A 24004-nucleotide genomic window follows, 5' to 3' on the forward strand; every position below is an offset into this window, starting at 1 on the left:
GGCGGGCGGCGGCGGGTTCTGTGTATTCTGTGTGTCCTATCGGGCGTGCACTCCACTGGAACCTTGGGTCCCTGCCTACTGTAGTTTGTATCTGCTGGGCACGGAAAGACTTTGACTTTCCTGGGTGAGCCCGGAGAGGGAGGAGAGGCAGCAAACTGTTGAAAGCTTGCAGTGGGGGAGGGGGAATTAAAATCGAGCAGGCAAATGGCAGAAAGGCAGAGGGAGTCATTTAAAATAGACCCTGTCAACACGAGATTAGAACCTGTAACCCTGTTGATGAGGACAGAGGCTTTATTTAAGAAAAATATTCTAAGGGCTGAAAGTGTCAGAGTTCAGGTAATTTCTAATGAATTCAGCTTTTCTTAACCCCGGGGACTTGATAAATGAACGGTCTTCAGGGACCTCTGAACCCTGCAAAACTAGGTGAAATTGTTTGTGCTTTTTTTTTTTTGGTGAGATAATTACAGCTTTGATTAACTGATTCTCAAAGGGTCAGTTACCTCCCTCCCCGCCCCCCCCCCAAAAAAAGTTAGAAAGCTGGAAGTAAGGGAACTCTAGGTGCTCCACTTTGAGGAGCTGTCGTTTTTAGATTGCTACCTGCCTCTTCTGCCTCCTTCATGAATACGTTCCCAAGCTCCCTAAGTCAGAGCTGTGGCTGGGGCCCCTTAGCTCTCACCTCTCGTGGAGATGCGTGGAGAAGCTGCATCCGGGTGGCAGTGCCACAGAGTGCACGGTGCCATCAGCTGGCTGTGTGCCACATGTATCTTGTTGGGGCCCTAGGGAGAAGTATAGGTGGCTCTGTATGAATCCATCGCATCTGGGGGAAAACATCTCAAAGGGTGAATCTCACAAACGTGGTGCTAATGAGGCGCTCTAATTTTTTTATGGATGGCTTTATTTGAATCCATCATACACAGGGAAGATCATCTCTGAGAGCCCCACACATGTGCTTGCTTTTATTGATGGCTTTATTTGAATTCACAGCTGGGGAAATCATCTCTAAGGGAGTCCCACCAATGAGGTGCTACTAAGTACACTTATGAAAAGCACAGCCACCCCTGTGAATGATTTCCATCATGTAATTAAGTCAGCCTGTGAAACAATTTGCGTTCACAGGAGTAGATAAGTGTATGTAAGGCTATTTAAAATAAGTTCTTGGAGCATGAGGCAAAGAAAGGACATTTCATTTAAAAGGAAGTCTTCAGCCGGCTGTGTCAACTGTGAAATTCCATTAAAGAACAGTTAGCCTGCTGATGTCTTTTGCAGGAAGTATAGGTAAGTTAGAAAAGGCACTCCAACAAACAAAGCTAGGCTAGCTAATGTCTTTCCATTATCAGTTGCTCTGGAGGAATTGCCCCTGGTGACCTGAAGTGGCAGGTCAGGTCACCAGGTGTAAGGTGAAGTGGAAAATAAAAGACTTCCTGAGGAATTCCTGTAACATTTCTCTACTTAACTATAAAGCAGCCACTGGGAAGTTCTAGGAAAATATTCACCAGGCTTGTCTAGCAGTGGTTTTAATTTTTTCAGTTTTCTTTCATTGTTTCTATGGGTCCTTAATTTATGAGTTTTATTTAAACATTAAAGCACTGATATTTTGAAACTAAATGTTTGGGTTTTAAGTATTTTGGGGGGATGACGAAGTTAATAATAAAGAAATGTGAAGTGCTTTGTAAACTTAAAACGCTGTGTGAAGCAAGAGATTATGACTAATAACCTTCTGAAAATTAATGGAGTTCATCCTAGTTGGAATGGTGTTTGCAATTTAATGCCCATGTCAAGGTTCTCTGCTTAGAGAGTAAATTCTCTAAAGTAATTTACAAGAACAAAATAGCCTCTGTGCTTCAAATGCTATTGGCTTTCAGTAAAAATTAGATCATAATCTCAAATGCAAACAGGAATAATACTGTGTAAGATCTGGCTCCTTTAAAGCCAAAATTTAATGTTAAGAGTGGTGCTGTTTGGCAATTTCTAGGCAAATATTTTAAACAAATTCATAACAAATGACGAAGCCACTTTTTAACTGTCTGTTGAGAGAAAAAACTATTTTCATTTGGTCTTTAGGGACCAAATTAAGCCATTTCTATTTTTTCTCCTCGTAAGGTTCTTTATATTTTTATATTGTAGCCAATAACTTTGAATATACAATTCTTGTCTCAAAACTTAAGGACCTATAACACTGTAAACACTTGGAAAGAACCTTGATACGTTGAAATAGTTCAGTGAGCCTTTAGGGCCAGATAGATTTTTTTTTTTTTTTTCAGAGTTGAATTTACATAGTAACCTAAGCTATTTAGGCCTGTTTTTCCTATCAAATCATTGGGTTTTATGTGCAGACCTTTAACCTGGAGAGTGCTTTGCCACATAACTGGCTTAAAACATGGCATCCAATACAAAATATATTAAGATATTTTGTTCTTGTTTGTTTTTCAGGGGGTTTGGGAAACAAGGCTTCCAGTGCCAAGGTAAGCTGCCATACTGGATTTTGTTTTCAAGCACAACATGAAAATGAGCATTCCACACAGGAACAGTATTTCCAGTTAGCTTTTCTTTGTCATCCAAAAAAAAAAAAAAAAAAAGATTATTTGGATATTTTTGAAATACGAGAGCTGTAAATTGGGGCCTTAAAAAAAAAAAAAATCATGTGGTATTGCCTAGTCATCTGCATATAGAGCTGCCTCTTTGTTGGAGGAAAAAACCTTTCTATAATTTTCTTTTGCCAAGAACATTCTTGTCAGAAACTGCTGTCTTCGTGTGGGTGTTCAGAAAAGGAATCTCTCTGTAATCCTGTGGTTTTTTTCCTTCTTCCTCTGTTTTCGTTGTTCATCTCATATGCATTGAGTTGGACTCCTAATTAATTTTAGGCATACATTATACTAATAAGTTTTTTTGTTTGTTTTGATTACTAATTGTCATCCAAAACAAAGTTTGCACATTTTAAAATAGATGACTGGTTACTGTAGTATGAGGCCCGTTTTTCCTTTGGCTTAAATATGTGACAACATATAGTATCTGTTTTCATCCAGAAAAAAGTCAGTCTCTTCCTGATTTATAGTTACATTTCACACATATCAAATATCTAACTTTTCATACTCCATTTGCTTAAACGTTTTATTTATTTTTCTAAAAACCATTTTATAGCTCGTGAAGGCATCCCAGGTTGATTAGCCCACGTTCTGGCTCTCACCATCTATACTATGTTTATTTAGTTCTGGTTACATTTCCCATCTGGGCACAGGTTTATTAGGGCAAGTGGAAAGTACATCCTAGCCTGGAAAATATCCTAACACTATTTAATAAGCACATTAGAGAAGCACTGTTTGTACTTCTTGTAACTTTAAAATTGTGCTAGTAAGTTCATTACCATTAAAATCTGAAAATTTGTGAATTTGTTTCTTATATACATTTTCTAAACGTTTTAAATACAGGTATTTTATGGTGTAATTATTTAATACTCCACCTTTCTCCACAGTGTGCTTAAAACCTTTGTTGAATAAAACATTTTGAGTTACTTTGGGAAATCAAGGGACATTCCTTTAAAAAAGAATGAAGAAAAGGCATGTTGCATTAGTCTCTTTATGAAAGATGAACATGTAGCTCTTCCCATTTCCCGGAGCTGGGGAGCGGAACTTCGTAGGCAATATTTGGGCCTAGGCTTGAACGTGATTTTAGGAAGCTTAAAAATGTAAACTTGTGATTTTGGGCTAACGCGATTCACATCTCATGTTTTTGGTGGTGGTTGTGTGGGGACCTATGGAAACTTATTAAAAAGTGTTTGCTAAATTTTCTAAATATTATCAAGTACAAAGTGGGTATGTTATGTTTAAAAACTATCATTTTCTGCATGTAAAGAACTCAGGATAATATTGGTTCTTTTTAGACCCCTCGTCTGAGCAAATTTTGTTGATGAAATCAACAAGTGGGTGGGTTAGTAGGCCGTGGGAGGCGGGCGGGGCGGAGAAGACCTGAATGGTTTTCCCAGAGAGTATCTATTGAACTTTTAGTGGATTAGCAGATTAATAGTCTGTCAGCATAGTTCCTTTTTACTTAAATTATAAAAGTGATACAAAAATTGCAAACACCGTATAAAATAAAATTGAATATACCCTTCTCCCTTCTACTTAAGACATCCATTCATTCAATCACATATATTTTGTTATTTAAAAAGATCAAATTCTTAATCATTCTGCAATTTAAGTTTTTCACTCAGTAGTATGAGGTGGATATTCTTCCATGTCAAAACATCAATTTTATCTCACTTGGTGTTGCATATGCGAATATCTCAAATTTATTCAACGATTTCTCCGCTGATGGATATTTTAATTGTTTCTAAGTTCTTACTAGTACAAATACTACTGTCAATATCCTTGGACACTAGTATAGGTATTTCTACGATACCTAGAAGTCTGTGTGTACATTTAAAATTTTAATGAGTACAGGTAAGTTGCTCTCCAAATAGGTTCCAATTCACATTGTCAGTATTGATGTATGAGAAGTACACCTTTCCCTTCATTCTTACTAGTATTGGATGATATCAATCTTTTATGTTTTTGCTCTGGTAGGTGAAAAAGGGCTTTTTTTTTTTCCCATCTCCTGGATGAGGGTGTTTCTTCAAACATGTTTTAGCCATTTGTATTTTTCCTGCGAATTACCTTACTTTACCTGATACTTGAATTCAGGATTTACAAATGAGACAATTTAGAGCTGTGACTCCATGCTTTCTGGACTGTTCTTTGCTTTGGCGAAGAGTTAAACCTTATGTCTCTTTAATGAGTTCCCATACTGCATTTATAAATTTTAACCGACAAACCATTTCAAGTGTAAACCCATTCGTAACATGCTGTTCCATTTTGTTTAGTATGTCACCTATGTTGGACTTCCAGTAGGTACATGCTAGTCCATTATATCTTATTGTTTGTTGTAAACTAAGGACATATTGGCTCAGAACAATGCTTTTTAATTGTACAAATACAAGTTACCTGACATTTCCTAGTTGGGTGCTCTCAAAAATTTTTCTAACATCTGACCATTTAAAAATGTTTTCTCATTGTACTCTAGACTTTTCCTCTTGGTTCTGTTTGATAGTCTCAGTTTTATTCAGTGGAATAACATTCTTATCTGTGCCTTTGGCAGCACTTCCTCTGGGGTGGCAGCTGGAGTTTGAGACTGCTCTTGCTTCCCATCAGTTCTCTCACTCGGTGGAGGCAGAGCGTCTTCTAGCTCTATGTCATGTTGCTTTGGTCAGTAGAGAAATATCTATAGCAGAATTTGCTTTTATAAACCAGAGGTGCATCTGCTCCAGATGAGTCATACATTCATGTGGTAAGACAGCTTTCAGCCTAAAACGTTTGCCATCATTTTACTTAGTAAATGTTAAGTCAGAATCGGAAGACTAAAGAAATGAGTTTTAGTCCTTAAAACTGGGTTTGTAATCTATGCCATTTACAATGCATTACATTTTACAAGCATGTACTAAAAGCATGTAAGAGTACTTCTCACTTCTCCCCTTCTCCAAGATACAGCGTGAATGGAAGCAGGAAACGCTTCTGAAGAGAGATTTATTGGGTTGTTCCCACGTTCACTTAGTGGACTCCATGCCATTCTTATATTGAAATACAGTTACAACCGTGAACATTGACATTGCTAGGGCAGGTAACACAGGAGGATCCCATCGTGGGAATTGCCTGTCTGAAATAGTGAAACCAAGGGCCTTAAACACTTGGGAGAAGGGCGCAGGGTAGACCTAGAAGCTGTGAAGCACTTTTCTTAAGGTTCTTAGAGATGAAGACAAGCTTGTCCTTTTGTATTGCAGGTCTGAAATGACCCTTGAAATGACATGACTCGAATTTGCCTTTCGATTTTTTTTGGCATAACATCTTGTGGGTTCATGTGATCTGCTCAGTGTTTGTTTCATTTCCACGAGGCTGGTGGAGAGCTGCTCCTTGCCCATATGTTTTTTTCAGAGAAAGAGGGAGAAAAGGAGGTAGGCTTGTCTGGCTTGGTCCTCAATGAAGCTGAGATTCACTTGGAAGATCTGTTCTCCAATGGGGAGTTTCTGTCTTGCCCTGGCTGCTTCCAAAACCATTTGTCCCAGAGCAGAACAATCCACCGAGCTGTCGAAGGTTCTCCTGGTCTGGGGCACCGGAGCCTAAACAGTCTTATCTATTACTTTCACTACTGGAAAAGGGGATGAGCCAACTCAATTTTTTTTTCCTCCTCAGAGTTAGCAAGACTCACGTGCTTCTCCAGTTACAGTGATAGAAACCGCCTCTCCGACTGTGACCCGCTTACATGACATGCCAGTTACTCACGTAGTCTGTTAGATCTGGTTCTCCTCAACCTGTTTCCCCTGCCTTTTCTCTTCTTTCCCTTTTGTTTGATGTCACAAATTAGAATGTACTGCCAGCCTGTGCTTTCAAGCTGCCACCGTGAAGCACTTTTGAATCTCGAGCCATTTCCCTGCTAAGAACATACCAAATACTGTCATTAACACCGAAGCTCTGTATTTTCCAGTAGTTAAGGGTTAAAAATCAGCTCGCCTTCACTGACATTTCATTTTGAAGGCCTATTTCAGGGTAGATATTGTCCATCGGCTCACCTGAGCAGGATGGTGTTTTATACTTCTCCTGTAAGAAGGTAGGTTGATGTGTGTGGGAAGAAGAAAAATGAGTTCCCCTTGGCTGTATGACCTAAGAATTCCAGAAAACCAAGCTGATAGAAGGGTGACTTTCAAGAGAAAGTGAATCGAGTTGGCAGCTTTTAAGGAAAGGGTGTCTATTCTTGTAGTCCACTGGGTTCTGAGAGGCAAGCAGCGTGGACACCAAGCGCCAGGAACTAGAAGGGAACCGAGGTCTGAGGTGGGCAGAATTGCAAGGTTGGCCTCCTTCAAAAGAGTGCTTGTCCTTCTCGCGGACTGTTGGCCACCCTTAAGCTCAGCTCACTTGTTTTCAAAGGCGATGCTGGGATTTTCCATCCTTTATCTTCAAAACAGGGATCAGCAGCCTGGCCCCTCACTTCTCATTGGTTACTGCCCCGCAAATTGGAAGCTGTGTTAACCAAAGATGAGCTCTTGGGGTGATCTATACAGTTCCAGATAGGCCCACAGAAGAGTGAGTATAATTTAAAACTGGGAGGTTTTGAACTGAGGTCAGATCAAAGCATTTCAGCTTCAAAGCATGTCAGTAATACCTACAATACAGAAAAGTGCAGTGGAGCTGGGCAGTTAGAAATGCTTTTCTTTTAATAGTTTTTTTCTCTGCAGAGATGCATTAATGCTTGTTAGGAATAGGGCCACGTGGATGAAGCTTTTGTTGGGTGTTCCCATTTGTTGCTGTATACCTGCCACAGAGTGATTTCTGATTAATGGCTTTTGAAAGCGTACTTAGTACATCAGGTGAAAGTTATTTTATACACACACACCTCCCACCAGAAGCTGATGTTGCAGCCTATGAAGTGACTATCCTAGGTAGTAGAAACCCAGTATTTTTGAGGAAGAATCTTTTTGATTTTAAGGTGAAATGATTTACTGCTCTCTGAGTGTTTGGCTCAACTGCATGATGTTCCAATTTAAGTTTTCAGCGGAATTAACCCCCAGCTTGCTCATTTGTTTTCCTTCAGAATGTTCTGATTTCAGAATTGCGTTGATTTCAGAGCTTCCCTCTCAGATGCAGTCTGGCTCCTCGGGAGGACGTTCTGTCTCAAGTCTCGCTGCCTGGCATTTTCAGACTCATCCAAGGATGTTCCTTTCCATCCTCCCAGTCATTCTGAATCGGTGGCAGTTTCCCAGAAAGTTTTTACTACTATCCTCGACCTCTTTTTTTGCCCACAGAATGCCTGTTTCACCTGCGAGTCTTCACCTAAAGTGTAGCTCAGCCCTTTTCCGCTCTCCTGCCGTTCTGGTTGCTCTCCCTGTCATGAGACCTCTATCCTGTAAAGTTTGTCTCTTCTGCCAGCCTTGAGAGCAAGGACTGAGGCTTCTACTCTGTCTCCAGTGTTTAATGCAGTGCCTGGCTCTCAGTAGACACTATGTAAATATTTGCTGGGCGTATGATTATATAAATATTGGGAGAGATGATATGAATGTGCACAACCAGAAGGATCACAGAGACTTCTGCCTGCTTACTATTTTTTTTTTTTTAATATCTAGTTTATAATCCAAAGTGATGTCAACTAGGGTAGATCTCTAGATAGCTTTTAAAAAGTACTTTGAAGCAAAGCATATTTATTCAAAACGTGGAGCAGAAAATTTTAATTTGTATCTATAACAAGTTATATGTTATGCTAAACCTAAAAAATTGGTACAGTAACAAAGCACTTAATTTGACGTCTGTCTGTAGAAAAGTACCCAAGCATCAGAAACGAGTCTTATTGCCATAAATAAGAGCATATTATGGGCCACAGCAGGAGGGAGGAAACGGAGGACAAGGGGAAAAATTAAAACCAGCTAAAGTACACGCGTTTGGTACAGTCCTTTAAATCTGTTTTCCTTTGAGATTGCTAATAGTTGAAACAACATCGTAATGCTCCAGAGGGGGGTAGTAGCTCAATTTTGTTTATTCTGGTGATTCGGGTACATCCTGTACCTGAAAGGTTTCTGTGCCTCCATGTCTGAGTAGGAATGGATGAGAGAATGGATCAGGTACGGTTGTACCTGAGTTATCACTTTAAAAGTTTTATTCAGCTGAGAGGAAAGAAAAACTTATTTATTAAATGGTGCGATGTGCTGGACATCTAGGAGCTTTCATATTTTATAGACTTTCATTCCAAAAGCACCCCATTAAGCTCTGGATAGTGTCCTCGTTTTAGAAATCAGAGTGCTGATCTTACCAGGCTGGTGGGGTGGAGCGTGGGTTCAGATCCTAACAATTCCGCAGAAGACATTTTTTCAAAGCCACGTGGAGACCTTGGGTTCTTACAAATCCTGGATTTATGGTAGAGGAAGGAACAATGCCTTTAATGGAAACACGAAACATTTCTCGGTGACAGGATTAAGGCTTTACCGTCCTCATCTGTCAGAGTTTCCATGACAGACCCTTTATATCGGGTCTTGTTTTCTACCAAAGTGAAACCTCATGTTAGACTTTAACCTGAGACGGGAACATGTCCGTACTGGCACAGTATTAACAGTCAAATCTAATTGAGATTACTATAGCTACATTAAACCTCCCTCTCTATTCAATTATGCAAAGGGAAAAATGGTTTCTGGAAATAGATTTCTATCAAAAAATGGAATGGAGGGAATGATTTGATTAATTGTCAACAGAAGATAAGAAATATTTTAGAGCAAGTTCAAAGTAAGAGTATGAGGAAAGTTCATCTTTAATGCCTTTACTTGCCGTGATTCCCCCTGCCCCCCCTTCCCCCCCCCCACAATATCTATACATCTCTAGTTTTGGCATTTTGGGGAAATATAGGATCCATCTATATTATCTGGGATGACTCCACTAGGCAGTTAGGAGATAAATAATGAGGGTGGCAATACGAGACGTGAAGGTGTTATAAATAAGTTTCACTCCAACTTGGACAAATTTGGATGAGAAATGAGATAGGAGAGTCCTGTTAATAGCTGAACTCTGAGCAAAATTCTCTTAGAAATGATCTAATTCCTAGTAGTGCCATTTACCCTGTTAGCGAGACCATGAGTCTGGTAGTGATGTGTACAGCAGTGAGCAAAGTCTGATTAGAGCTTTTCCTATACTTGAAACATAACAATCGCCCATGTAGTGCTTACACTTAGACATTGGTCCAAGCAGTTTTCATTAACTCATTTGATCTTCACACCAATTCTGAAAAGGCTAAAGAGTGTTATCATCCCCATTTTACAGAGGAGGAAGCAGAGGCACAAAGAAGTTTAGTAACTTGCCCAAGATCCCAGGAAATGGGGGAGCTGGGCTCCAAACCCAGGCCGGACAGGTCCAGACTCCATGTCGTTCACCCAGGTGCTCTCTGCCACCTCACAGTCCCCCTTTTGTCTCAGACTTGTACACTGCCAACACTGACTTGGTTGGAGGTGTAGGAGAGTGAAGAGTGCAGCTCGGTGACACTTATGTGCCTACTCCCGATCGTGGGAGATTGTGCCAGAGACACGGACTTCCATTGTGTCTATTGTGCCAGAGAGTGCAGAGCATGGGACAACGTCTGGCATCAGGGAGCTCGGAGTGAAGCAACTCAGAAACAACACGTCGTCATATAAATCTTGATGAAATAGTGTCGAAGCATGTCTGGAGGAGACAGACAGACTTCTGGGCTCAGAAGGAGGTGTCTATGGATTTGGGCTTTGATGCAGGCATAGAATTCCCTTCGGTCGGAGAGATGGGAGAGGCTGTTCTAAAGTGGGGAAGTAACATGAGCAAGAGAAGAGGCACGAAAGTGACTTGTACATTCAGGGAGCAGTGTGGACCGTGAAGGAGGCCAGACTATTTGAGGTGCTGTCGGTGCCGGTCCCCAAATTCCGAAGGGAAGAACAGATTGGAGAAATGTGTGCGGAGCTGCTTTACGCTTTTCCCCCACATACTGTTCTTCTACGCTAATACATTATTTCCTTTTTGTATCTTTTGTATTTGTATGTCATGCTCTCTTTTTTAGAAAAATGTTGCAATTACAAGAGGTTAAAGCTCGCATGTCCATGAAAGATACATTGTAGTAAAGCTTAGAAAATGACTTCTTGTTTTAGAAAGTGTACTTTGACACTATTCAGAGAATCGCTACTGTTACGAAGCTGTTACTATTGATTTACAGTATCACTGTTGAAAAGTCCAGGGTCTTACAGCATGGAAATTATGACTGGGGATGTGACACTGAGTTATACTAGACGTGTTGGTATGCATTAGTAAGGGAAGTGCTGAAGAAATAAAACATTTACATATTTAAAATCAGCACTTTCTACTTTAAAAAGTATATACTAACTTTGTCCAAATTTCTGGTTGATTATCAGTACTTCCTTTCTTTTCCATGGGCCTAAATTCAGAGAGACGATGTCATATCCCTAATCAGAAACCTTCGTGAAGGATGGTAAGAGCAGAAGATGGATTTTCATCTGGATTTCAGAATTGCAAAATAAAAATTCACATAGTACTGCTGCTGTTCTGACTCGTACTTATAATATGCCACCATTCTATAGGAGCTGGCATCACTGTCCCCACTCTGCTGGGGCAGAGAGAAGTAGCTTGTCTGTAGTCCTGTGGCTTTGAGAGCAGGCAGATTGAGTAAAGGTGTTGAATCGTAGTTGTTTTTTAATGTCTGAAGCTATGCAGGTAAGTAGCCCATCTCTTTTACTTCTCTCTTCATTTGTTTTTCTTCCCTCAGGTTTTCTAATAAAGTGTGATTAGGGATGCTGTTTGTCGCAACTGGAATAAAACTTATTGATTCAAGAAAGTTAGGCTCATGCTTGTAAAGGCTTTCATTAGCTTCCGTTGGGGTATGGCTTAAAGTTAAATGGCAATAAATGAGCTTAAATTATTTTCTTGTGAATTAATGCATGTACCTATATAACTATCTTAAAATGTGAAAATGGGCGATAACTCAAAAAATTTTTTTTAGATATTGCAACCTGATTCTTAACTATTTACAATGCAGAGTATTTTAAATCATACTTATTTTCTTCTAAGGAAAAGGTGTTTTTCTTAATGTAGCTGTAACCGTAAGAAGTTGTATATGGATGTTTATCATTTAATAGGTGGATTATAAAATATCATGTGGTGAGTCATTTGCCTAATAATAACGTTGAAATCTTCTTTTGAGTAAATCTCATTCTTTCACATGCTGAGTTTGTTTGATTTTGCTAACGTGATTTTTGTCACTTTGGTTTCACATCAGCTATTTTGATCTGAGTGACTCATTAACAGGGAAAACTTCATCATTCTCCTGTTTTGATTCGTTTTGTCTCTATACTACAGGTTTAAAATTAAGTGATCATTCATTTTAAATCAGAAGCATGCAGGACTGTTTTGTTTTTTATTCTTTAGGTCCAAGTTCAAGTTTAGGTTTAAGGGCTGAGATGCGTTGTCCATATTTTCCTTTTTTTTGCTTACTTGCACCACAGCTGGTACCGAGTGAAGTCCGTTCTTGTGTGCAAATTAACTTGCAAAATTGCATTTTATAAAGGTTAATTATTGGGCTGGAGCTGGAATTGTTGGTATGCTTAAGACTTGCCATGGTGGTCTAGGAGGAATCTAATGAAATGCTATAGAAGAATAATTAAGATAAAAAAGTAAAGCTACTAGAGACCATAGGATAACTCATTGGGCAAGACTCTGGGCTGATTAAATTCTTCAGTTACTATGATAATGAGAGGTAATACTAATTCTTCTAATGAATTTTAGTTGAAGGCATAGACTCAGGGAAAATAAAGCATTCATGATACTAATTTTGATAGGATCATTTGTGGACAAGGTGCTTTTGGCTGACTGGCCTATTGGAGGAGAATTAATGAAGGGCCAAGTTTTATCTCCGAATTCTGAAGTGCATCATTAACTTTTGACCCTTGTTTGCATTTCCCATGTGTCTCATTTATGTCAAGTTATATTTGATATTCTGTATATTTTGTCCTAACAACTTGAAACTAGACATTTTTTCTTGGGATCTAAAAAATATATATTCATTTGAAGTGATAGAACATATTCGCGTCAGATGGGCAAAACTTAATCACTAAGGAAGAACTGGGATAGGTGTCTTATTAAACTTTGGATTTAATGTTGCTTAAATTATGTATTCATAGGTGATAAAAACATGCTAGTGTTTAAGAGCAGGTTAATAATCTGAATTCATATACATTTAAATACTGACATTTCTTGACCTCCTTGCTGAATTCCGTAGTCACAGGTGCAGGAAGAGCCCTGTTCTTAGAATTTAAAGCAAGAAAGGACTATGGGGGCTGAGTAGTCGAGGTCCTTGAATTTACAGCTGTGGAGCTGGCCATGAGAGTTAAGTGACTTACTGTAAACCCAGTCACAAGAGTGTGACCAACTATGTCTCCAGCTCCCAACTTCCTGTAGTGACACTGGGCCCACTGAGACCTTTCTGCTTAGTAGCTCAGAAATCTTTGTACTTATCTGTATTTTGTAGTCTTGAATCTTAAGTGCTATTGCCAGGGAGTACTGGAGCTTATCCAGTAATCTCTATTCAAAAAAAAAAAAAAAAATAATGAGGACCTGTGTAAACAAAGCAGGTACCAGTTTCCTTTTTTTTCCTTTGAAAACTGGCAGTGCCTTTTACAGATAAATGTTCATCTTGATCTAAAGTGTTGGAATTTTACTGAGTAAGCATTGTAAGTTTATCTTGCAATTTATAGATTATCAGTCTGGTGATAACATAAAGACCTCATTTAAAATATTGTATTAAAAATGGTTAAGGCTTTGCATTTGTAGTGGAGGAGAATGACTACTTGAAATTATAAAGTAGTTTTCTTTGACCTTCGTCTAATTTTAACTCTTGCCATGATTCTTTGGGAACAGGCAACATCTGTTTTCTGGTCTACAATTGATCTTACATTGAGATACTACATCAGAGCTGATTTTGCATTTTACATATTAGCTAAAATATATATATGTACAAATCAATTAGGAAATCTGCAAATGTATGTTTTGAGTAGCTCCCTAAACAAGATTCAAATTGTGATTAAATATAACCGTAGAGTTTATTATTTGGTAGTTTTACCTTCTGTAGAATTCATAACCCCACCCTTAGAATTGAAATTATTCTTGGACAGTGGTATAGTCAAGTACAGAGGTCAAACATCTATTTCCTGCAGTTTTAGTGTTATTGATTTGAAGTTCTGATCTTGCAAATAGACATAGAAACTATACAAAATATACGAAACGACAGATCTAATAATAAATATAGACGTTTATGCATGCCTTTTTCAATATTTTCTTTCTAAATCTGTACACAATATGGCTTATAAATGTTTCTTGGAAAATTTTTCTTCATGTCCAAGATTTCTAAGTTGCTGCAGAAATGAGCCCAAAACGATGGTTCCTTTTTTTGCCTTGGTGAATTTCTCCACAATACTCTTGGCCATCTTTATTGTTCCAAGAGTCTTTGAATCATCTTCAAAACTAGGAAATTCTAGGTTAAAAACGATCACTGCTGATTTGAAGTATATGAATAATTTTGAAAATTTGTGGTAGGATTTAAGTGCCAAGGGTAGGCAGTTTCTAGGTCACCACATTTACAGCTCCTTTATTCTTGTTATATGGAACTTATGGCCAGTTTTGAATATGAGCCTTCCTTTTCGAATAATTCAGTTCAGTTTTCCAGAAAAATCTTCGAGGGTTCTAGGATGACCCCACAGGCTGACCTCAGGGTTCTAGGAGCAGGGACTTGGTGTTATTCCATGAACTGAGACTTACGCCAGCCACATTTCATCCTCAAGTGACTAAGCCATCCTTGGCTCTAACGAGTTCTGTCTCATCAAGCTCCTTAAACCTTTGGAAGAAATAGTTTTTCTTCAAAATTTTACCTTCATTTTAGACACAGGAAAGTTAAAAAATGATACAGGGAGTTTCCATCTCTCTCTCACCCAGCTTCCCTCAGCATTAACCTCTTACAGGAGCAGAGTATAATTATCAAGAACAGGAAATTATTAACTAAATTGTAAACTTTATTTAAATTTCCACCAGTTTTTCCACTAACGTCTTTATTTTTTCTGCTTCGGATTTTATATATCTAATTATTTTTCCTTCGTCTTAGAGGTAATAGTTTTTTTTTTTACCAGAATTGCCTGGGTGTAGTGTATGTGATGATGCATCAGTGCAGTCAGATGTTTTCTTTGATCATAAATCCGACCACTCTTTTTTTTTTTTTCTTCTTCTTATTGTATTGGAGCGATGCCACTCTTTGGGGTCAGCCTGTGGTCACTGTGGTTGCTAGTTGGTTGTCACTATGAGTTTATATTGCTTCTCATTGGGATTCTTATTTACAGGAAGAATAATAGGAACGGTAGCCCTTGAAGGTCAAGGATCTCATGCATTCGCCTGGTCTTTTCTGGAGAGATGAGCTGGGAATTCATAGAGCTTCAGAGATCTGGAAAGCCAGCTAATTTTCTCGACTACTGCTGGTTCATGGATTTTGAGCGATGATGGGAATGTTTTATAATTTTCACTTTTCTAGTATGGTAGCACTGACTGACTATTAAACACCTGAAGTCTGACTATTAAACACCTGAAGTGGTGGAGCTGAATTTTTATTTTTAAAGTTCAAGGGCCACACGTGGGGAGTGGCTGCTGTATTGGACAGTTCAACTTCAGAGCATTCTTAGTGAGTGAAATTGGATCATGGTTTTTAAACTTTCCATTGTAAAATAAAATGCAGGTATATAAAACCACACACACAAATGTGTGGCTTAAGGAGACATCATAAAGCCAACATTCCTGTAACCACTGCCCAGGTCGAGTAGCAGAACTTGACTGCGTCCTCCATTTGCCTTGTCTCTTCCTCCAAAGTGACCACTATTGTGACTTCTAGATCCATCACTTCCATGCCTGCCTTTTATCACCCAAGGTGATGCTGGGACACTGTCGTGTAGTCTTGCACACTTAAAAATTATTGGACATGTCCTTGAATCTCTCCTAATCTACAGTTTCATCCTCTACCCCCTTACTCTTGTTTATCTGGGGCAGAAACCTGGGTTTTAGGACCTGTAGAGTTTCCCACAGGAGTCGCTGATCGCATGCTCACAGGTCAGCACACTGGCAGCTGGATCTAGAGGTCTGATCATACTCAAATTCAACCTGGGTCATGTGATTTTTAAGATGCCTTCGTAACTTCCCATACTTGTTGGTTATATGTATATTGACACAAAAACAATAGATCGTTTTTCCATCAAATAAAGTGTTCAAAATTGAGAACAGTTAACCTAGTTAAATTGGTTTACGTTAAATGTTACAGTACATAGCAATGTGGAAACATTTGCATGCTACCTGTGGAAAACTAGGTTGTCGGAGGTCTTTCTAAACGTGTGGTGTCCATTATATCTCTATGTACATTTTAGTTTTTACCGGGTACTTCTGTGGGCAGGAGGTGTTACTGTGTTCGAGTGTGGGGGTGTGTCTGCCTGTTGGGGGTGGTGGAACGAATTGCTAATTGAATTGTAACGTAGCCATTTATTTGTCTCAACCTCACACACATGACTGTACATACTGTCTTTTTTGTTGTTGTTCTCAGTCTTTTAATTTCCAACACAGGATCAAAATTGGGCTTTAGAGTTATTTTTGTACACTGGGATATCTGGGGGCAAAGTGAATAAGCATGCGGGAGGTGAATTTGGTGTGTTCCTATTTGAAGAAGCAGATGGTAAACAACTCTTGGACGTGTTGTGTACAAAACTACTCTAGCTGTTGATGTGGAGGAGGGTTTTCCTGAGAATTAGAGGGCTCGATCACTCTTATTAGGGAGTTTAAAATGTAACTGGATAAGCATGACTTAGACACATAGAGCACTCAAGAGTTCTATTTAAGAAAGTCAACACGTATAAGTTAAAAAAAAAAAAATTAAGAGACCTTTCTACGTGATAAGTGAGCACTAGACTGGAAATCGGGTCATCTTGGTTTGAATCGGGTTTGGGCCTCAGTCCTCTTTGTAATGGGGGAGTTGGATTCTGCCGGGTAGTAAACATATGATACTCTTGCCGGATGCTGTGTTAACTATAATGCTAATTAATCACGGTCCTCTTTCAACTTCAGAATTCTCCTCAACTCAGTACTCCAAGGAGCCATTACATATCATTTGATTGGGATTGACCTGGAAGAGCACACTCGTTTGTCACTCCTAGGCTTTCTGCTTTCCAAGTCCCCTCCATGGCCCTCTTTCCTGAGGACGGAGATCTTTCGGGGTGCTAAGTCACCTTGCTACTCAGTGTTTATGTATTTCTCCCTCATCTTTTAATTCTTCCACAGAAGCATAGTATCTCGGAAAAATAATCAGCAGATCTGAACAATTTTCCTAAATGTATTCTCATTGAAATATTCAAAGTTTCATGCAAAACAAACCCTCGGTTGCTGAGAATTGGCTGTAAGCCAGGAACTGGATTTGTTTAGGATGAAAAAACCAAACCCTGTTCATGCCTCGATGTTTTTTTTCTTTTTTAGCAGCATGTAAAATGTTAAGTTTTTCTGACTTCTGCTGGGTCCAAGCCAATGTTTTTTACTATCCAATTTCTGTGAACTCCTTAGAGTTGAAATCTGGCATTTGAGTCATGTTTTGATTTTGTGGTGGTTTACAGAGCTGTGACCCGAGTAATCACTCTGGAGGGCCCCCCTTTTCTAGTCCAGAGAGGAAATAAAATACAGGGAGTAGTAGACCTTTGTGATTGATGTCGTAGGAACCTTAATGAAGGCTGAAATTATGGTACCCCAACCCCAGTGATGGCTGAGGGTAGCGAGAGTGCCGATTGTTCTCTTCAGAAAAGCAAGTCAGGATACGGTGTTCCTAAAAGTGAGGGCAGAGGGAAGGGAAAGCAGAAAAGCTCTGAAGGGTGGCGAGCTGTGACTTTTTTTTTTTTTTTTGAAAGCTTGCTTACAATCCTTTGAGCTAGAGAGAGCCCCAGGATTACTTTGAGTTTACAAGACTGCATGCTTTTGCATGCACAAGTCCTATTTGACCTTTAAAATAATTTTTATTACTGTCTCTCATCCCTCTCCTTTCTCCCTTCTAAAACTGGCCTTTTGTGTGAAGTTTTAGCTTACGTGGTTGACGTTAAGACACTAAAACCTCCATGTATGGCTGGCTACCATCCATCTACTTATACAGTCAGCAAATTTCTACCAGGCACTGTGCTAGATGCTGGGAATAACCACAGTACCTAACGTTATGGAGTGTGGCCCAGTATGAAGCACTTTACATAGATGCTTACCAACCAAACGAGGACAGGCGATTGTACGATGAGGCTCAGAGAGTAAGTGTTGCCTGAATCATACAGTGACTGGTTTAGGTTTGTATTTGAATATAGACCTTCATTATGGATTCGTTTTGTTCTTTGCATCACACATGGATTTTTGTGAAATTTCACCCGAAACGTGGTTTTTGAAAGGTAAATTCTTTATGGCTTTGTGTATCTTTAAAAGCAAATTCCCCATTTTTACAGTTTGGATCCAGATGTTGCTTTCCCTCCGTGGTGCTCCCCGCTCCACCCATCACTCACAATAGAACATAGAAAATCTATCTGTAAGAACATGCTCTTTAATTTCCTGTCTCGCATCCTGGTGGGATGTGGCGATAGGATCAGACGCTGCAGTGGAGCCTAACAAATGTTAAATGGAGAACGTTTCAGAGATACGTGGAATGGTTTTGTATTTAATAAAAGACTTTCAGTCCTCACGTTTTACCTTCTAGGAGCGTCCTCTTTTCTGTCCTTTCCATAGGTTGGGACACAACTGAGTAATTGTATATGTTTGCTGTGCGCTTGCTCTGTCTGCCCTTTTGAGCTGCTGAGATCAATTAACATTGAACTTAACCAGAGTCGGATGTAGTCTGGCCATTACAAACTCGGCCTCCCTTAGAATTCGCAGCGTGTACTCACATCCGATGTGGGCACCAGATTCATATTTTGGGTTTCTATTTCGATGGGCCTCTGATTTACCAGTACTTATAAATTCTTAATATTTTAAAAATTTGATAAGGGGGGATCTGCTAAAAGTGATATCAGATGATACCTTTGGTTTCCTTTTGATAATCAGTTTATTTAAAAATCTTCCTATATTTTTGTGTCATATTCTACTTCTATAACCTCCAAATATTTGAAACCAGCTCTGAAAACTTGTGTCTTTCATCCATATGACATAATTGTTCATTTCAAATCATCCTTTCTGTCCTTATATTTCTATTGCTCATTTTTTAAAAAATTTGAAGTCATCAAGAGAGCATTTATTTGAATATTAGTATGACAAGTTTGGAGGAGAATTATTTCACAAAATTGGGTCTAAAAATTTAGATAACTGATATATACATATATATGTATGTATACGTATGTGTATATTTGACACTGCTGTATCCACCAAGCATGACATCTAATGCCGGAGATAGAAATAAGTCAATCAGAGACGGTTCCTGCTATAATCCCTGTAGTAATGGACCCAGTCACTAACCCAGTAATCAATAAAGATAACTCTCTACTGCTTATGGGATTGTAAAGGAAAGGGCCCTGGGATAACAAGGGCCTGGAGGGGTCAAGAACATCTCACCTAAGGGGAACATGTGAGCTTAAAGGATGAACAGGAATTATCTGGGTGAAGAAAGGAAAAACCTTCTGGGCAAAGTAACTAGCATGGCCCTGAAAGAAGGGAGCCCTCGGGGTTCTTGGAAGCAGAAGCAGCCCCATTACTGGAGTGGGATGTGGTGCAGGGTGAGGAGATGCTGGAGAGGAAGGCAGGGGCCACCTCGAAGGTCCTAGACCATGTTGAAGATTTTGTCCCTGAGCCATGGGAGTCCGTCAAAGGGCTTGAAGGAAGGAAATAGCCTGATCACAATTTCCTCGGAAGGACTGAGCCTGTTATATGAAGGACGGGGCCGCCTAGTGAGTGGCTGGTCCTCATTCCGCTGAGAGACTCGGTTCCTGAATCTTGGAGTGGTGGCTGTGAAGAGATTTATAAGCCTAGGGTTTATTTAAAAGGTGAAATCAGCTGGGCATGGTGATGAATGGGATGTGGAAGGCAAGGGGCAGGTCACAGATCAGGGCCGGTGGGGCCACTCACTGTCCTGTAGCAAGCTAGAGGAAGACCAGGTTTGGGAGAAGAGCACATGGTTTTGAACTTAATGAAAGAGGTGCCTGAGAGGTCTCCAAAGAGAGGAAGGTAGAATGCCCACTGGATTCAGGCATTGGAGCCGAGAAGGGGTGGCCACAGCTGGAGAGCAAATGTGCGATGTCATCTGATTACAGATCGAATGGAATGAATGGCAAGGATTAGCATACCTGGGAAGAGGTCTCAAAGTGAGCCAATGAGAGGGCCAGTGCAGCTGGCCTAGTGGAACCTGATGTTCACTGGCTGTGTAGATGAGGAAGAGCCTGCAGCAGAGAGGGGTAGGGGCGGGACAAAGCCAGGGGCTGTCGTATTGGAAAGCAGAGGCAAGGGGAGGACCTGTTGCTATAGACGAGGTGAGGTTTACCGACAGGAGCTGCATTGATGGGCTGGTGGGGGTAGAGCTTTATTGTCATGGGATGTTCATTAGCATAGTTCTATCTTCCCATGCATTGTTGAGGTTATGGTTTCTTAGAAATGTCTCTCTTTCAACCAATCAGGATAAAAAATGTTACCCTGCTTTCATTCTTTAGAAAGAGAGAAAATTGAGTTTTTTTAATTTAAAAAATTTTTATGTATTCAACACTCAGTTTTCACTGAGCTGGTCTCACTCTACTCTCTCTGCTTTTCTCTTGGGTATCAATACAGAAGGAAACAGCTGGGGAGATAAACTTTTCAGATAATTAATTCATATGTGACTCAGGGAGGTATCAACCCTGAGCAATGCCCCTCGGCCTTTGTTTGCTCAGGATGTTTGTGTATATCAGTAGGACTACTTAATTATATTTTTTAGAGTCGCGCAGCTGTCATACCTATTCATCCTATCAGAAAAGATAAAACGGATCAGCAGTCAAGCAAACATTTGTTGGTGTTTGGGAGCGATTTTCATTAAGCTAGAATATTCTATTAGAGACTCAACTCCATTTTCAAGTATTTTGTTAAGAGGGTCTCAGGATGATTGCAGGCAAAGGGGTATTTGGAGGGTCATGTGCTCTGACGTTAACGAGATTACAGAATTTTAGGCATAAGATGGACTTTAAAACAGCAACAGGAAAAACAATGTGGACTCATCTGTGTGTGTGTGTGAGTGAGGCTGGTAGTGGGTTTGATGGGGATCTGGAGAGGAATGACGTCTCAGACTGTTTATTTCTGTTCTCTCTTCCTAAGAATTTTGTCTGTTTTAGGAACCGCTCCATATTTTTAATCCCTGGAGCAACTCCATGAATTAACAAGGGGGCATGTCTCAGATATTAATAAAGGAAGTCCTGAAGATAAGTTTTATTGAGTGCTTTTGGGGTGATGGGGAGAGATGGGATGTCCGAGTAATTTGGAATTTAGAAGCTCCCTGCTTCTAGGGCTCAGGTTATCAGGGCAAGGGGGTCGGGTATGTGACTCTTAGTTGCATATTCTGACAGCTTGGTAGTTTGGGTTAAAAGAAAGTCTGGCCCCTGCTTCCTGTCCTCCCAGTCTTTCCCTTAGCCTTAGCCTCGACTCAGTCTTCTGAGCTCGAGTATAAATAGGACCGCTTTGCATCTCCTCTCTCTCTAACCTTTGAAGACTCATATACATTTATTATGCTCTCCCATGTGGCGGATGCCCTGTCCTGTGTTTAATATCTATCCTTTCATTGTATTAGTCAAGTCTGGAAAAGTTATAAGCTGTAGCAACACATTGATTCCCAAATCTCAGTGGCTGAACACAACAGAGGTTTGTTTCTCCCTCTTCATACATATCCACTGAGCGTCGACTCTTCTCCTGTTTTGTAGATTTTAGCATTTAGAGAAGCGGTGCCAACTTTTTTGGCACCAGGGACCGGTGCTCCTATGAGAATCTAATACCTGATGATCTGAGGCGGTGACGCCAGCGGCTACTTCAGATGGATGTTCACTCTCACCCATTGCTGTGCGGCCCGGTTCCTAACAGGCCATGGACCGGTACCGATCTGTGGCCCGGGGGTGTTTTGTAGATTTTAGCATTTAGAGAAGTGGTCCCAAATCTTTTGGCACCAGGGACCGGTGCTCCTATGAGAATCTAATACCTGATGATCTGAGGCGGTGACGCCAGCGGCTACTTCAGATGGATGTTCACTCTCACCCATTGCTGTGCGGCCCGGTTCCTAACAGGCCATGGACCGGTACCGATCTGTGGCCCGGGGGTTGGGAACCCCTGCTCCAGAACATGAAGCTACTTCCTCCGGAAGCTAGGGAAGAGAGAATAGTGTATCATGCAGGGGCTTCTCATTGCTTTAGCCCAAGAATGGCACTTCTCACAGCTCATTGGTCAGAGCAATCCATGTGACCTTCAAGCGGGGGAGGGGAAGGAATTGAATATACAGGAAGGAATGAGAATATTAGATGACTGTTTTTGTCTCTGCCACATCTTTGTTTTTATTTCTGTGAAAGGAATTTCTGACAACTGTATAACCTCTTGGTTGGTAAATGTATTGCTATAGCCCTTTCTTGATGAAAACTGTCTTAAAGATAATGTAAAGTACACATAATCTGTCTTGTTAATGCACTTTTATAGTTTTTACTAAAGATTTAATTAGTATTTTCCTTTGGAATCCAATGGTAGCAAGCCAATTCCTTTTTGTTCAGAATATACAAGAGCAGAAGAAAACAACTTTTGCCCCATTCACAGCAGTATGTGTAAATGTAATACCTCTTGGAATAGGACGTGGGAATTCTGGTGATACCTAGGGGATCTCATTTGTTCAGGTAGTTTCATAGCCTCTGCTGCAGGGTTGGGGGGGGGTGTAGGAAATTGGGGGAAAGGGGACATTAGAGGCTAACACTGTTGACTGTCATCCAAACTAGGTGCATGCTTTCATTTTCTGTGAGGTCTAAATTAGGTTCCTGGTATTTAAGGCATCTGTTTGTGACTTGAGTCCGATGTTTTTAAGGAGGCTGAAATCTTTGTTTAGGTAAAATGAAAACTTCAGATTTCTCTCCAGACCTTCTCAACCATGCGCCATGCATGAAAATAGCTCTCCAAGAGAAACCAGCGTGGAGGCAGGAAGTCTACGTTACAGGTCATTTTAAAATACACTAGGTTTGCCCTACAGAGAATCTAACAAATCTGTAACAAAGACAAGTGATAGTGAATGGAAATGTGTTCCTCCTAAAAGCTGAAAAGGTTTGTATTCCTCAGAGCACTCGGCCTTTACCGGCCTTCCCTTTGACACACGAACACAAGTATAGAATGGCCTCATCTGAATAGCGAGTCCGTATTAAAGGGTCTGCGTTAGTGATCAAGGCGTGTATGTCTAGGGTCATTCAGTTGTCTTGTCTGTAACTCTACCCTTTGCCGGTCGTTGACAGGCTCACCTTGTGTGATCTTGTCCTCAAGTTCTGTGAGGAGGAAGAGTGTTTCTTACTCTCCTGTGCCGTGTGCTTGTTTGTGAGCTAAGAGGAAGGAGTCTGGATTATGTACATGGGAGGGAACGATGGGGATTGAGTCCCGGCCAATGTGAGTAGTTCTCTGTCGTCCACGTCCCCAAGGAGTCCTGTGGCCTGAGTGTGTCTGTTCCACGTCCGCATGGGACATGCAGAAGTAGGTTGTCTTTCCTCTTACTGGGGCCAACTTCAGAAACTCTTTAGGAAGATGCTCTTAATTGAAACTTTGATTTTGTGGTTGGGTTCAGGTTTAAAAAAATTTTTAATGCCCTCTTCCCCCTTAACTGTACTAGCCAGTCTGTTCTTTTTAGAAACTTTGCAAATAAAGTGTAAAGAAGAAATTAAATCATTTATAATCTTCCTCATTATCCTTCCTTCCTCTTTTAATGTATATATGCATAAAAATTATTTTCAGATTCTACTTTTATTAATGTATTGTGACCACCCACTTGGAAAATGGTCCATGGACTTGAATAATACATTGTGACCACCCACTTGGAAAATGGCCCATGGACTTGAATGGTCCATGGACTTATTCAAGATAAGACAGATGCTCAGCATCACTAGTCATTAGGGAAATGTGAACCGACCACAGGAGATATCACTGCACACCCGTTAGGATGGCTGTTCTCAAGAAAACAAACACAAGTGTAGGCAAGGGTGTGGAGGAGTTGAAACCTGCGTGTTGCTGGTAGGGATGTAAAATGGTTCAGCCTCTGTGAAAAACGATATAGCAGCTCTCAAAAAATTAAACATAGGAGCACTGTATGATCCAGCAATTTCTCTTCTGGGTATCTACCCCAAAGAATTAAAAGCAGAGATGTGAATAGACATTCGCACATTCATGTTCATAGCTGTTATTCACAATATAGCCAACAGGTT

The 24004-nt window shown here is 40.2% G+C and overlaps 1 protein-coding gene across 1 annotated transcript in view; it reads left to right on the plus strand.

The window, feature by feature from the left end:
- PRKCA (protein kinase C alpha) overlaps positions 1–24004 on the plus strand; it is a 378887-nt gene that overhangs the window by 738 nt on the left and 354145 nt on the right. Inside the window, exon 2 of the mRNA XM_015589706.2 lies at positions 2431–2462. Coding sequence (XP_015445192.1) covers positions 2431–2462 — 32 coding nt within the window. The remainder of the gene's footprint in view (positions 1–2430; positions 2463–24004) is intronic.

This window comes from Pteropus alecto, unplaced genomic scaffold, assembly GCF_000325575.1.
Source record: "Pteropus alecto unplaced genomic scaffold, ASM32557v1 scaffold134, whole genome shotgun sequence".
NCBI classification, from domain to species: domain Eukaryota; kingdom Metazoa; phylum Chordata; class Mammalia; order Chiroptera; family Pteropodidae; genus Pteropus; species Pteropus alecto.